Source organism: Rhinolophus ferrumequinum, chromosome 12 (genome assembly GCF_004115265.2).
Source record: "Rhinolophus ferrumequinum isolate MPI-CBG mRhiFer1 chromosome 12, mRhiFer1_v1.p, whole genome shotgun sequence".
Classification (NCBI taxonomy): Eukaryota; Metazoa; Chordata; class Mammalia; order Chiroptera; family Rhinolophidae; genus Rhinolophus; species Rhinolophus ferrumequinum.
The window spans coordinates 59,385,382-59,400,007 of NC_046295.1; the positions used below are offsets into that span (position 1 = coordinate 59,385,382).

Genomic DNA, 14,626 nt, shown 5'->3' on the forward strand with positions numbered 1-14,626 from the left:
TTCATCGAATTGTGTGTCAAAATCGTCAGCTGACTGTAAGAAGCATAGCAGACCAAGTTAACATCGACAGAGAAACAGTTAGGAAAATCTTAACTGAAAATCTTGTCATGAGAAAGGTGTGTGCAAAAATGTTCCTGAAGGAGCTCACCGATGAACAAAAGCAAAGGAGAGTCGAAATTTGCCAAGACCTTTTGGAGAGGCAAGACAATGTTTTGGGCCGTGTTATCACTGGTGATGAAACATGGGTGTACCAATACGACCGTGAAACAAAGCGTCAAAATGCACCATGGAAGTCAGACAATTCTCCTCGACCAAAAAAGTTCCATCAGTCCAAATCAAGAGTCAAAACAATGTTGCTAACCTTTTTTGATATCAGAGGGATTATTCATTATGAATTTGTATCAACTGGACAAACAAGTTAACCAAGTTTACTATTTGGAAGGGCTGAACAGGCTGCAAGAAAAACTTAGACGAAAAAGACCTGAACTTTTTACCAACAATTCATGGCTCTTGTATCACAACAATGCACCAGCTTACACAGCACTGTTGTCGGTGAGGGAGTTTTTAGCCAGTAAACAAATAACTATTGGAACACCCTCACCTAATCTGGCCCCCAGTGATTTCTTTCTTTACCCAAAGACAAAGAAAATATTGAGAGGAAGACATTTTGATGACATTCAGGACATCAAGGATAGATAATATGATGGCCATTCCAGAAAAAGACTTCCAAAATTGCTTTGAAGGGTGAACTAGGCTCTGGCATCAGTGCAGGCTTCCCAAGGGGAGTCCTTCGAAGGTGACCATAGTAATTTTCAGCAATGATGTATGCAGCACATTTTCTAGGATAAGTTCATGAACTGAATTGTCAGACCTCGTACACAGAGCAATTAAAATAAAAGGGAAATAAGAAGCCATATAGAGGAATAAGGGAAAAAATTATACTAAGTGGCAACACTTGATCATTATGGTGATTTTAGTAAACTGATTGGAACACTTGCTTGGTATTAGGTACTGAGGGAAGTGCTAAGAGTTATATTTGGCCTCCCTTGTAAGGTGAGCTGTTCCTCTTATCTTCCATTTTTTAGCAGAGGAAACCCAAGTTTAAACAGCTAAGTAGGTTGCCCAAATTTAGAGAACTAGAATGTGACAGAGCTGGAGTTCAAATTCAGGTCTGACTTCTAAGTTTTGAATCACCATGTGCTATAATTGCTTCAACTGACAATTTTGCCCTTAGACCTTTTTTTAAAAAAAAACACTTTTGATTCAGTAATCCTGATGATGGTAAACCACTGCTAAAACAATTCTAAAAACAGAAAAAATACAGCATTAATTCGTAATAGTGACTAATTGCAAACTATCTACTGCCTAACCATGGAGAAATGGTGGGAAATAATAATCAACAGACTATTATTCACCTATTAAATCATGTTTTTTATTGAGTTTATAATATGACAATGCATATAATATAATAAGTGAAAAAGCTGAGTAAAGCTGCAAGATTATCACAATACTGTTTTAATATGTGCATAGGGTGGCTGGTTAGCTCAGTTGGTTAGAGCATGGTGCTAATAACGCCAATGTTGCTGGTTCGATCCCCACATGGGCCACTGTGAGCTGGGCCCTCCTTACAAATAAATAAATACATAAATAAATAAATAAATAGTGCATAAAAAAAGAAAATTAGTATCTTAAAATAGTAATAATGATTGTCTTTGGATATTAAAAATATGAATTATTCCAAACTCCTCCCCCTACTTTATCATAATAAGATAAAGTTCTATATATTAACTATGCATTCCTTTCACAATGGAAAAATATATAGATGATAAAATACGATGGTTTAAAATTGGCTATGAGTTTTTTCAGCAGCCTAGTGACCTGTCTGTCAGAATTTTTTCATTAGGTTTATCATAACCTTTTATTCATTCAGCAAATATTTATAAGTGTGACTTAGTGATGTCCTTGGAACTGTTCTGAGTGTTGGTTATATATACAATTGTTGTAACTTGTATTTAACCAAGCCCCTCAGTTTCTTTCATAGCTAAATTGTTCTCATTTTTTTACTAATATAAAGTATGCTGCAGTGAAACCTTTGTATACAATCCCTTGTCCACATCAATACTTATTTCCTGCAGGCAGAATCCTAGGAGAGGAATGAATGAGTCAGAGTACATAATAGGGTACTTGGTATGCATTGCCAAATTGCTTTCCTGAAAGGTAGAATTTTGAATAATATAATTATAATATTGTTAAAAATTGACTTTTAAAACCATGAAAGATAAATATTTTTTAATGAAGAAATCCAACAAGGAGAAAAATAAGAGGAAAGAAAAATCTTCTGGGTTTCCAACAGACTAAGATAGATTCTTTAGTTTTCCTTTTTAAAAAATACAGTTCTGGTCACAGAATACAGTAAATCTTTTGAAAAGAATTTCTTTCAATACTATTAAGTGGCTGGTAGTGTGCAGAAATAGTTTCTGATTAGGTAGTTCAACTAGCTAAATCATAATAAACATTATAAAAGACAGTGTCCAGAACAAACCATTGATACAACAACTTGTATAAATCTTGAGGGAATTATGCTGAGTGAAAAATGCCAATCCCAGAAGATTAAATACTGTATGATTTCATTTATAGAACGTTCTTGAAACGAAAACCTTACGGAAATGTAAAACAGATTTCTGGTTGCCCAGTTAGAGATGGGTTTGGGGGAAGTAGGGGTAGATATCAAAGGTTCAAGTGAAAGCTCCTTGTGATGATGGAAATGTTCTGTATCTTGATTGTGTCACTGTGAAAAGGTCCAGGTTGTGATAGTGGTCTACAGTTTTACAAGATGTTGTCTTTGAAGGGGACTAGATAAGGGTACATGGGATCATTCTCTGTTATTTCTTACAACTGCATGCAAATTCACAATTGTCTAAATGTTATAATTTAATTTTTAAAACCCTGAGTTTAAAAAGAACACAGAAGACAATGTAATGGATTCCATTTCTATAGGTCATTAATGGTTTTGTGGAGTATGGTAAATTAGATTTGGAAGAGACCTAGCTCTAGTTTAGTGGCTTGTGACTTGTGATTGCGGGCCTACCAGGTCCTCAAAGGTAAGAACAGAGATTTAGAAGCTCTTTAAACTTTTTTAAGTCTAATAGATATTGAATATTTGCCCCAATAAAGCTATACCAAAAAAAAACCAAAATCTGAAGTTTCTTTGCTTCTGTATGAAATTATTTTTCCTCTATTTGATAATACTTTTTTATAACACGAATATGTTCTGGTTGATGATTTGGCTTTGAATTAAAATTAAAAATGAGAATATGAATTATTACTTTTAAATGTTATGTTATTGGTAAAATCTTTCAAAACATGGGTTCCCTGGGGAAAGGGCATCATCATAAATGCAAGATTTAGGGTGGCAAAAAGAAAGAAAGAAAGAAACTAAGATTGCTAGGCACTGTGTTAATGCTTTCAGAGTGCTTATTTTAACAATTATGGGATGTAGTTACTATTGTGTCTTCTTTAAAGATAAAAATAAAGGCTCCGAAAGGGTAAATGAGCCACCCAACTAAGAAGTACTAACTCCGTGATTCAAAACTACATCTTCCTGACTCCAAAACTAGCATCCTTTCTGTCCTCCTTCTCACATCCTACCCTATATATGAATCTCTTCTACTGTATCACTAATAATTTATCTTCTAGAACTTTTGAAGTCATGCATCTTATTACCAAAAAAAAAAAAATGTGTGCACACTTCCCCAACATATTTACATTTATTTATTAATGATATCTGTATAGCTTTTACTAATACATGCATTATAAAGCATAGTATAAAAGAAATTTTAAAGACATGAGAAATACAAATAGACATCACAGGTGACTCTCTTGAACACTCCCTTGGGTCTGAGTACTCCCACACTGAGACCACTGACAGTCTCCTTCTTGTAGGCTGTGGACTGTATCAGAATCATCTGGGATGCTTTTATATAATGGACACTGCTGGGTTTCATCTTAGATCCAAGCAATCAGACTCTCAGGGGGAGGCGGGCCCAGGAATCTGCATTGTTCACAAACTCCCCCAAGTAATTCCTAGCTCTGCTAATAGTTTGAGAAGTGTGTAATACCCTTTCATTATGTTAGGTTGGTGCAAAAGTAATTGTGGTTTTTGCAATTATTTTAACCTTTTAAACCATAATTACTTTTGCACCAATATTTGGGAGTAATTATTACATTTCTTTGACTTTTGGGGCTGAACATCACTAATTCTTGAAGTTGTTTCTCATGTGACAATATCCAGCCTTTTCCGCCTCAACATCTAATTTGTTTGAGCCACACCTTCTACTAATATTTAACGTTAACACATAAGTGGTTAAACTTAGTGGCATAGTGAAAGCATAAAGAGCCTCAGTCTTCCCATAGGGTAGATGTAAAAAGTTAGAAGAAGAGTGTAAGACATAACTCATTCTAAAATTGAAACCAAAGGAGTGAAAATTAAAAAAGGATGTGATTAACTATCTGTGGAAATTACCCCAGAAAATAAGTCACTATAAGGGTATATTCGTAAGTTGGCCACAAAAATCATGGAGGTGAGGTCTTCCAAATCTCAGGCAGACCCAGAATTGCTGCCTAAAATCATCTGAGAGAAGGATCAATTTATAGGTTAACTGGTGTATCAGCTAATGCATTATAACACCTGGTTAAGGTAATAGTGAATAAGAGATGCTTTGATGTTGATAAATAGTAGGGAAGAGGCAAAAGAAGAATTCTCCACCTGACTGTCCTTGGCACCAGACAAGGAAAGGCTGCTGTAATTCTAGAGGACTCCTTTCTCTTTGTTATTTAAAACTTGATGTTAGGCCAAGTAAAGGGCTGGGCAAGAGTGCATCTAGGATTCAGTATAACCCATTACTGCTTTGTATCAGTATCCAAGTATTTGCTCAGTTTTTACCTGGAAAGAGCACTGAGGTTAGCATCATAAGATCGTTATTTGAGTGACATCTGCTCTTCTACCCTGTGATCTTGGGCAGCGTGGCCAACATGTTTTCCAGTCTATAAAATGAGGATGATAATGTTTGCCGTAAACCATTCATAGGGTTATTGAAAAGCTGAAATAAAGTGTATTAAAAGAACCACAAAAACTGTGAAGTACTGCCTATGAGGTGAAGCATCAGAGTAGGTGGTTCTTGACAAGAGTCAAATTGCCTATTTCTTTTCTTCTTATAGCATGGATGTTTTTGGCAACCTCTTTCTTCATAAATAGTCCAAATCTAACCTTCATGGCAAATTATATTAAATTTGCAACATATGCTATGTGAAATAAAATACGAAATAAAGGAAAGGCTCTTAGAGATGTTTGTTGCAGCATTATTTATATCTGAAAACAATGTAAGTCTCCAACTGTAGGAGAATGGTTAAATAAACTTTAAATCACCCATAAGGTGAAATTATGTAGCTGAATAAGTGTTTATGAAACATGTATAATGATATTATAAATATTATTAAGGAGCCTTTAATGATATTTTTATATAATACTATTTCATAAACATAAAAATGCTTAGGAAAAAATACAGAGCAATACCCTGAAATGTCAGTAATTTTCTTCTGAGTGCTAAAAGCGTGTGTAATTTCTTGTTTTTAATATATGCATATATTTATCTTTAAAATTGCCATAGGTACTAAATATGGGAAGCTTTAGGAAACAAGCATAACATTTGGAAACCTTGATTGTTTTTAATGTCAACAGGATTTTTTTTTTAATTTATATTATATGATATACATGTCTAAATCCGTGTGTATATGTTATCCATAGATTGTACTTTCTAATTTGAGATGGGATGGACTCATGCGACCATCTTCGATAAATAGTAAAGAGAAATTCAGGTCTGCAAAAGATGGAGAAAGGCTGGTTTCCTCCAGTAGGACATTACATGTGGCCTTTGTTCTCTCTGCGTCAGGTGCTGATAGTCTGCAGCACAGGTTTGGCGGGGATTATGCTGCTCAACTACCATCAAGATTACACAGTCTGGGTGCTGCCTCTGATCATCGTCTGCCTCTTTGCTTTCCTGGTCGCTCATTGCTTCCTGTCCATTTATGAAATGGTAGTGGATGTGTTGTTCTTGTGTTTTGCCATTGATACAAAATACAACGATGGGAGTCCTGGCAGAGAATTCTATATGGACAAAGTACTCATGGTAAGTACTCCAGGTGCCCTCTGCTGCTTTAGGAGTAAAAATACTAGTAAAAATATTTTGCAAAACATTCTTTATATTCGATTGTCAGTATATGCAACAGGTTAATTCAGAGTTAAACCCGTAACGCTCCTGAATGAAATTAATCTTGGGGAAATGAGGGAAGAAGGCCCTCTTGGCATGGATGAGACCGTTGAAAATCCACCGAGCTAGAACAACACCAGTTAATAGACCTGAGCACACACTATTCCATGCTGCTGCCCCCTCTCTGCAGTTAGACGAGTCTGAAGTGACTTGTTAAACCTGACTTTTAGCCCTTGAATTAGAACACTGGACCATTGATGTTCTAAGTGCTCTTTCCTGAAGTGGGGCTCAAAGAGAAAACATCTTATTTCCCAGGTTGTAGCGCCTACCTGTATTTCTCCATCCACCAACTTTCCAAATATTATAGCTGTCAACTCCATTAAAACTCACTATGCTAAGTATGCCAGGCCAAAGTAAAGCCATTTTGTAATGAATACAGATTACTAGACCTGTGACTGGTAGATTATATTGTTTTGTTTTAGTCAAGATCTGAACCTTTACACAGATGTTATATTCAGATTCTGTAGAGTTAAGTAGCCTCTGCAGCTTCCCTATATTAGAACCTCAATTAAAACTTTTGAAAAATTGAGAAACTGTACTAATTTAAATACTATTATCATCAATGTCAAATGCTACCAAATTAAAGATGCTTTTTCATAATAGTACTTGGTTATTGAGCTGTGACATATTCCTATCTGAAGAGTGGCTAATACAGAAGACTAAACCATTAGTGAAATAACAAATCATCTTCCAGAAGCATGGATTTACTTTAAATAGATTTAAATTTATTTATTTAAAATAAATGTGTTAATTAATAAGCTAGATTCTTTTCTTTTTTTTTTTTTTTTGCCAATCATCAAAATACCAAGCAATTTAACTGACCTATTTGGTAGTGATTATCTCTTTTACCAAGAACATTATCAACTAAATTTGGGACATTCTCATAATGTCTAAATTATCGTTCTAGCTGGTTATTTGAATAATAGAATTTGACCTATGAGCATTGCATCTCTTTTGTGATTGAGGCATTTAGAAGAAGAGTTTGTTTTTGTGTTTTAAGACACTGATCAAAAACAAAGTACAAAATACCATTTTCCTTCTTTTAGTTTTCTCTGTAAGAATGATGAGTATGTTTAATGAAGAAGTGCTCTATAAACTTGGACAGGATAGAAATGTTTCCTTAGGGGCATAATCCCATCTTACTACTTCTGACACAGGTTCTCTGGTTGTTACTCCCTGTCTTCCAGCTTTATGGAGTAATTTCAAATCCAGATGGACTTTTTTTAAAGGAGCTTATTTATGGTTTGGTGAAAAACAGTTTGCTGAGCTTAGTAGAATTAATGCTTTGTTTTACCTTCTAGGGTTATTTTTAAAGAGGAGGCTTATGGAGTAAAAGGTTCTTGTTGTTCCATTTAACCATGATATGGACAAAGTGAAACAACAAATAACACAGTGTTCTAAGAGTGGAAAAATAGTCTTTTTAAAAATATTGGGTATTTTCTCTTTTGGACAGAACTAACAGTATCTCTTAACATTATCCTGAGAGTGTCACAATGTATGAATGGAAAAAGGATTTCATACCAACAGATTGCAGTCCTTTCCCACAAATTTAGCAGCGCTTATGTGTGATACTAAATATTATTTATTGCTGTGATTTTAGGCCATCCATTTACCAATACTGAGTAAAAAACTGTAATGTTCTTTAGCATTCATCTACCAACCAAAATGTGAAAGGACCTAAGAATTGATGCCATTTGATCCATATTTTGCAGGAGTTTGTGGAAAACAGTAGGAAAGCAGTGAAAGAAGCTGGTAAGGGGGGCGTCGCTGATGCCAGAGAGCTAAAACCGATGGTAGGTGGAGATGAGGAGGTTGCCAGCCTCCAAGAATTTCACTTTCACTTCCTCTCTCTCTCTGTCTTCACTGACTGCACTTCTTCAGGAGAGGCCTTTGTTATCTGTATCACGCAGGATGTGTTGCTCTTTCTGTTTGTGTGTTTACCCATCACTTGGATGGCAGAATTATTGTCACAACTGAGACCACCTTCTGTAAAAGTAAGCTGAAAGGAACATCATTGTCACAATGAAAAGTGGTCCTGGCAGGATAGGAGATGTTTTTATCCCTAAGGTAAAATTGCCGTTTCTATTGTTTTCCTTTTAGTTGTCAGTGTTTAGTTTTCATGGGACTGAACATTTGGTTGTACACTTGAACACGTTTTGGAAAGTGCTAATAGCAATTCCTTTCAACTTGCTAAAATCCATATTCCCCCATTTTTTAATATCGGTTTGTTTATGTTGCTGTCTTTTCCTCTTTGCTGACTTTTTCTTCTGTTGCCTGGATTGTACTTTCTTTGTTTCTTAAGCTATTTTTCAGTAGCAAGCAAGTCTATTTCCATCAACACTCGCATTTCCCACTCAATAAGAAAAACTGGTCTTCTCCAACCTCAGCTTAATTGTGAGAAGGATAAATTGTCTCTGGTCAGTGACACATATATTCTATTTTCATTTGAAAAAAGCAACCTAAAGTTAATCAGTGTGAGAGAATCCTGAGCTGCTTTTTCCCTGAACATTCTCACTGCATAACAACAGATGTCTCTTGCATATATTGCTCTAATTAATGCTTGTTTTACAAGTTTCTTGCTCTTAAATAGCATGTTTATCTCAGAATATAATAAAATTGCCTATACTCTTAAAGAGTTAATTTTAAATAATGGGCTTTCTGACTGCATATGATGTCCAAAAGTGGGAAGACTCTTCTTTATACTTTGATAAACGGTTTGAGTCATAGTGTCCCAACTTAAGAAATATATAGTATAAAACAAGCCCATTTAAGTATGTAAGAATAAAGGAATTGCGTTCATTTAAAAGGAGTGGGGAAGGCTATATATATATGCAAAATGATTGTATATTCAACCTAAATTAAAGTCTTAGCAGAATGTTTAGATATAAACTCTTTTCCTCTGTAACTTCTTCCGGTGACTATTTCAGTGTTGCTCTCAATAGCATTGAGGAATAGAAAGCAAAATATCAATATTTAGATTCCCAAGGCACAGATCACTCTAATCATAGGTAAAAGGATGACGAATGGTCGTATAGCTCTTAATTTTACGTGTACATTAGCCTGAACTGGATTGAAGAATTGAGTGTGTAAGGGGCACCAAGCAGCAAAACCTCCAGTCAAGTCCCTTGCCTCCCTACCCCTTCTTTCTGTACCCCTCTTACTTCATGTAGGCTGAGGGGGGCTGCAGTGAAGATTCTGCCACCCCTGCAGTGGCATGACATGACCCTTTTCTGTCATCCCCGTGGTTGAAGTTTCCAGTAAATTATTCTGCAGTAATAAGCATTTAAAGAAAGGGAGAAATATTGGGAGGTGTAAGACTAGCTAGTTTAACCACGAACTGGCATATATTTCTGTATTCTTGAGGGAAAGATAGATGGATTGTGGTAGACCAGAATGCAGGTATACCTAGTCTTATCTAAACCCCGAATTCGTAGTTAATAACACGAGGAGAATGCCCAGGTTATGTGGCGTTCTACCAGAAGCGAAAAATTTAGAAAGATTAGTTTTCCCTAATATTGCTTTCAGTTTTAAATTAATGACCCTTAAACAATGCATTAAAATCTTCATTCAGTTTTTGCTTTTATTTTTTGTTGCTTATCAGTTCATTGCTTGCAGATTAATTGCAAAACCCTCTGCTTTGTCCCCAAATACATCTTTTATGTGCATTGTTCTTCTGGTGCTTTGGATATTGTAGCATTTGGTCCAAAGAATGATGTTTTAAGTGGTTAAAAAACTCAGAAGAGAAGTGTGAAATGTTGCTCACAGGGTAGTTACATTTTTTAAGCACATGAGTACCTCTAATTCTTATCTCATTGTCACAGTGTACATGGTAAGAGTTGACCCCCTACCACCACCACCATCTTTTATGTGTCCTTAGGATTATCTGAGAAATTGCCCCCTACTGTTTGGGAGATGGTAGAATTTAGGATTGTGTCCTGTATTTGCTTGGTTTAATTCACATGGTGTTCCCTTAGGTGTAAGTTCTGTAAAAAAGCATCAGACCTATTTTGCCATATCTGTAGAAATATGCTGTTTTGAGTTCCCTGTCTATCTTCCTCCTTAGTGGGATATTTTAATTTAGCATTTATTTTTAGTCTGTAAAATAATATTCAGGAAAATGAGGTTTTGAATTTTTCTTTTGACAGAGGGATCGTGGAACTAAATATAAGTACTCCTGGTTTTCCTCTTGGACGTTTTTTTGAGACAACTTACTAGTTAAGGAAACTTTGAAGATTTGTAAGGTCTTTCTCTAAATCTTTGAAAATGATTTTAGAAAAATTTACCAAATGTGGTATAGAGGTTTAAAAAAAAAGAAACATTCTGGCCATGTGCTTGTACAGGAAAGAAGCTACAGAGGAAAGGAAGGGAAAAAAACAAAACTGGGCACTATAGCAATATAGTCCGGAGAAGTATTCTCTGCATATGTCAGAGATTACCCAGAGGGCAGCGTGATTTCCAACATTCATATGAATTTCAGCCCCTGGAATATAGGTTCAGGGGAGGAGGAGTCTCAGTCTATTTTGCTTTGTTGCTATATCTGTCCATTTTTATATTTGTACCATCATTCATGATCTTGTTTTAATGGTAATTGTCTAAGATTGTACTCTGTATGACTTTGTTTTCTAGGCTTCGGGAGCAAGTTCCGCTTGAACCTAGCCGACCATTATGGAACCCATTGACATTCCAAAATATATACACATAACTATGTATTTGTGTGTGTGGGTGTGTGTATATATGTGTATGTATATATATATAGACACACACACACACCCATAATCAGCCAAAATCAGAGAAAAGGAACAGGGATTTAATACCTTTTTTATGCTTATTTTTGTCAAACATGTACTCCTTTCATACGGGTGGCTTTTACAAGGCAACTGCCGTCATTTAATGTTTTCAATTGTAATTGTCTTAATGGAAATGTTAAGATTCATATCTGATTAACATTTTTAATAACTTAGAGGAGATTTTAACTTTAGTTATTTAAATTAGGTAAAATTGTTGTACCGAATTCTCTGTCTAAAGTTTATTCAGGGGTGATTTCCCTGATGTGTGCATAAAATCAAGATCTTATTTTACTGATGCATACGTCCTAGTGGGATGAGACTAGGCGTATGCTTTCGGATAAATAAGGAATTACTCCAGTCAGTTTTCCCCAATCAAAGAAGCCATGTCATTTTACTTTTAGAAACATGCAAGTGGGCCCGATAAGGGAATTTTCATAACCACTCACGCATTTGTCAGCCAACATTAAAAAGTAACCAACTCCTCAGGTATTTGTAGTTACCCTAATGCTTATATAAGAGAGTAGGTAAAAAAAGAGAAGGGTAGATAATCTTTCTTATGCAAACTTTTTTCTTATGGTTTGTCTTTCTTTCATTTTTGACTTCAGTAGCACCCTCCACACATTTGTGTGCCTGATTTGAAAGGAAGCTGGAGCACCCAGCAAGTTTAGCCTTTACGTTTCTGTGTATTGATTGATCTGCAGGTTAAGTAATGCTTGGAGGAATAAAGAAAGGAGAGAAACAGGGAACACAAAGCATTGAAAATTTCAGTGCTTGGGCTCCTGCATTGGAGGAACTTGAGTAATTTAGGGCTAAATAGCCATTTTATTCAAATGCTTGTTATAAAATCTGAAAACTAACGGGCGGGTGCTCCTTTCTTTGGCAATTCATGAAGTATCCAAAATTCTACAATGTTTAACTGAAAATTGGTTAATGTTTTGATCCTCAAGTGTTTGTTTTTTTGTTTGTTTGTTTGGGAATGGGTTATGGGTTTTTTGGTTTTGTTTTTAATTCCTGAAGCTTACCAGATATGAATGACTAATGTTCCATTATTCTGCTTATTGTAATGGTGAATGCTTTAAGAAAAAAAATGTAATTTGCTAAGAACAATTCATGATCTGTTTATGCGATAACTCCTTTTTGTTACAATTTTTTTAAAAGAAGCTATTTTTGTTAATGTAAAGTAAATATTTCAGAGCAAATTTTTTAAACTTATTGCACTAAATACGGCGGGCTCTGTACAAAAAAAAAAAAAATAGCCTCAGCATTTTATCATTCCATAGAAGGAGAATCTTTTGAAAGAAAGCATTGCCTCCTATCAGAATTAGTGAATTAGACCGGTTTTATGGAAATGCGTACATTTAATGTCACTAGGGCTTAATCAACAGCTGTTTGCTAATGTGCTTCCTTTCAGAGGGTTGGACCTTTAAATTGCTGCAAAAGGTAAATTGTATTTTTTTTTTAAGTATTCGTTTTCTTTACTCTAGCTAGGCTGAAATTTGCTGAATGCCTTGGTTTCTTTTCAAAGCTCATGTAATATTTCTGATTTTTCAGAATATTTGCAATAAGATTCTGAACTTTTTTTTTTTTTAACACACAATTAAGAGCTCATGTCTTGGCAAGATCTGGAAAATCAACATTGTGAGAGTAGCTATTTTGAATCAATAATTCTCCAGAAGTTACCATCTAACATCGCCAAACAGCATCATTATACTCTTTTATATCATTTGAAAGGAATAAATATAATTACATAACTAACAATTATCCAAATAGGTGAGAGAGCAAATCATCTAAGAAAATTCAGAACCTTCTGTTTCGTAGCCACACAGATTTTGGACATTAAGAAACATTGGGAACTAAATTTAGGATTGGCAAAAATCTGGAAGATGGGTATCAAAACAGAAGACATTCCAGGAGCTAGCTATTTTAGTAGGTGTCCCTCCAAAGTGACCTGACGGAAGGCTTGAATTTGGAAATTAGTTTCTACTCACTTGGACATCCCAACATGATGGACTTTTGCTGCTCCCTGATCCATATGCTCGCAATCTCAACTATTTGGAAGCCACCAGGAATCCTTTCTAATTATCATTTGCAACTAGAACTGTATAATCAGAAAGAAATTTTGTATTTTTGTATAACTTGATTGTGTGCCATTTTATATAACAGGTCCTGTTTTACAAAATAAATTCTGTTTTACTAACATTGTGTTTAGAAATTATGATCTATGTGTAACCATGTCATTTGAGTTCCAAATTAACTGCCAGGCTGTTTTCCTTAAGTCAATTTGTGTGCCCTATAGGAAGATATATGCAAGTATGCATATGTATTACACAGGCACACAGAGCTATTTGATGTATAGAATATCACTCTCCTATGAGTTTCATCCCTTGATTCGTTTTATAAAGCCTCACAGAGGATTTTTTAGCAATATTTAAATGTTTTGAGGTTATGTTTGGATGTTCCTGCTGCCTCTTTCATCCATCGTAAGTCGTTCTTCAGCTAGCTATGGGCTGCCTTATTGCTGTTCGCTCTCTGCCTCCATCTTCTGCCCAAGTGAGAAGAAGAGATGAAAAACAAAACTTATCTGACTAATTTTCTAAACCACTGACTCTTGTGTTGTGGTTTTGTTTTTCTCCTGTGGTAGACCCGCAGAATTGCATTCAGGACTCCTACCTCCAGTTGTAGTTGGGTCCTCGATTGTAAAGTGTGATCACAGCGGCCAGAGTATCATGATGGCTTCTGCCATCAGATAACTCAGGCTCTTCTGCATGACTGAGACTTTCGAGGCTCCTGCCTCAAGATTAACCTCTGCTGGAATGTCATGTGGACAGGAAAAGGTGGTATTTCCACATAAATTGAAGAGACCCATCTTGTGTGGGAGGCTTTAAGTGAACGTTAGGAATTTAGGGCCTTGAGATTGTATAATCCTTGCATGGATGAGCAGAGCTCAAAGCAGGTTGTTCCTTTAAACCATTTAATGCAATGTTTAATGTTTAGGATTAAAGCTTTTATCCTATCCTATAGCATAATTAAGTCCTAAATTACTGCCATTTAAGTAGCTTAAATGTGTGTTGGTCACCCAATTTTTTCCATAATGGTTGAGGAGGAGGCACTCACTGAGTCCATTTAAAAATTCTGCTGGAAATAAGTGTTTCCTTTGTAGAGATCCTCCCTTCCTCTTTTTCTTTTTTCAGCAAAGGGCATTAAGCTGCCGATTCCCACTGATCTTGCTTGGTATCTGCCCAGGGGCTCTCTTGCCTCCCTAGGCAGTTACAGGATTTCATCCGAATAGGAAATAGTGAGGAGACGACCCCTTCCTTTATCCTGGTCATGAGCTGTTTTAAACCAGAGTAATGCTTCTCCCATCCCTTGCCTCCAAACAGCTAAAGGAACTGCAGGCACCAAATATTTGTGAGGCCCTGTCACTGCCCCGGGGGCTTCAGCCGTTTCCAGCACGTGCCACTAGCTGATAAAGGCCATGTCAGGAGGTCTCCCCATCTGCAAAATAGAATTCTG

At 35.8% G+C, this 14,626-nt stretch overlaps 1 protein-coding gene across 5 annotated transcripts in view; it reads left to right on the top strand.

The window, feature by feature from the left end:
* SLC44A1 (solute carrier family 44 member 1) overlaps window positions 1-14,626 on the top strand; it is a 178,877-nt gene that overhangs the window by 128,664 nt on the left and 35,587 nt on the right. For 2 of the 5 annotated variants that reach the window (XM_033122513.1, XM_033122515.1), the window contains exons 14-16: window positions 5,949-6,185; window positions 8,039-8,119; window positions 10,953-13,312. In XM_033122513.1, coding sequence (XP_032978404.1) covers window positions 5,949-6,185; window positions 8,039-8,119; window positions 10,953-10,976 — 342 coding nt within the window. In that variant the 3' untranslated portion in view covers window positions 10,977-13,312. Of the gene's footprint in view, window positions 1-5,948; window positions 6,186-8,038; window positions 8,915-10,952; window positions 13,313-14,626 lie in introns of those variants that run through there. The other 3 variants (XM_033122516.1, XM_033122514.1, XM_033122512.1) reach the window with 3 other exon arrangements.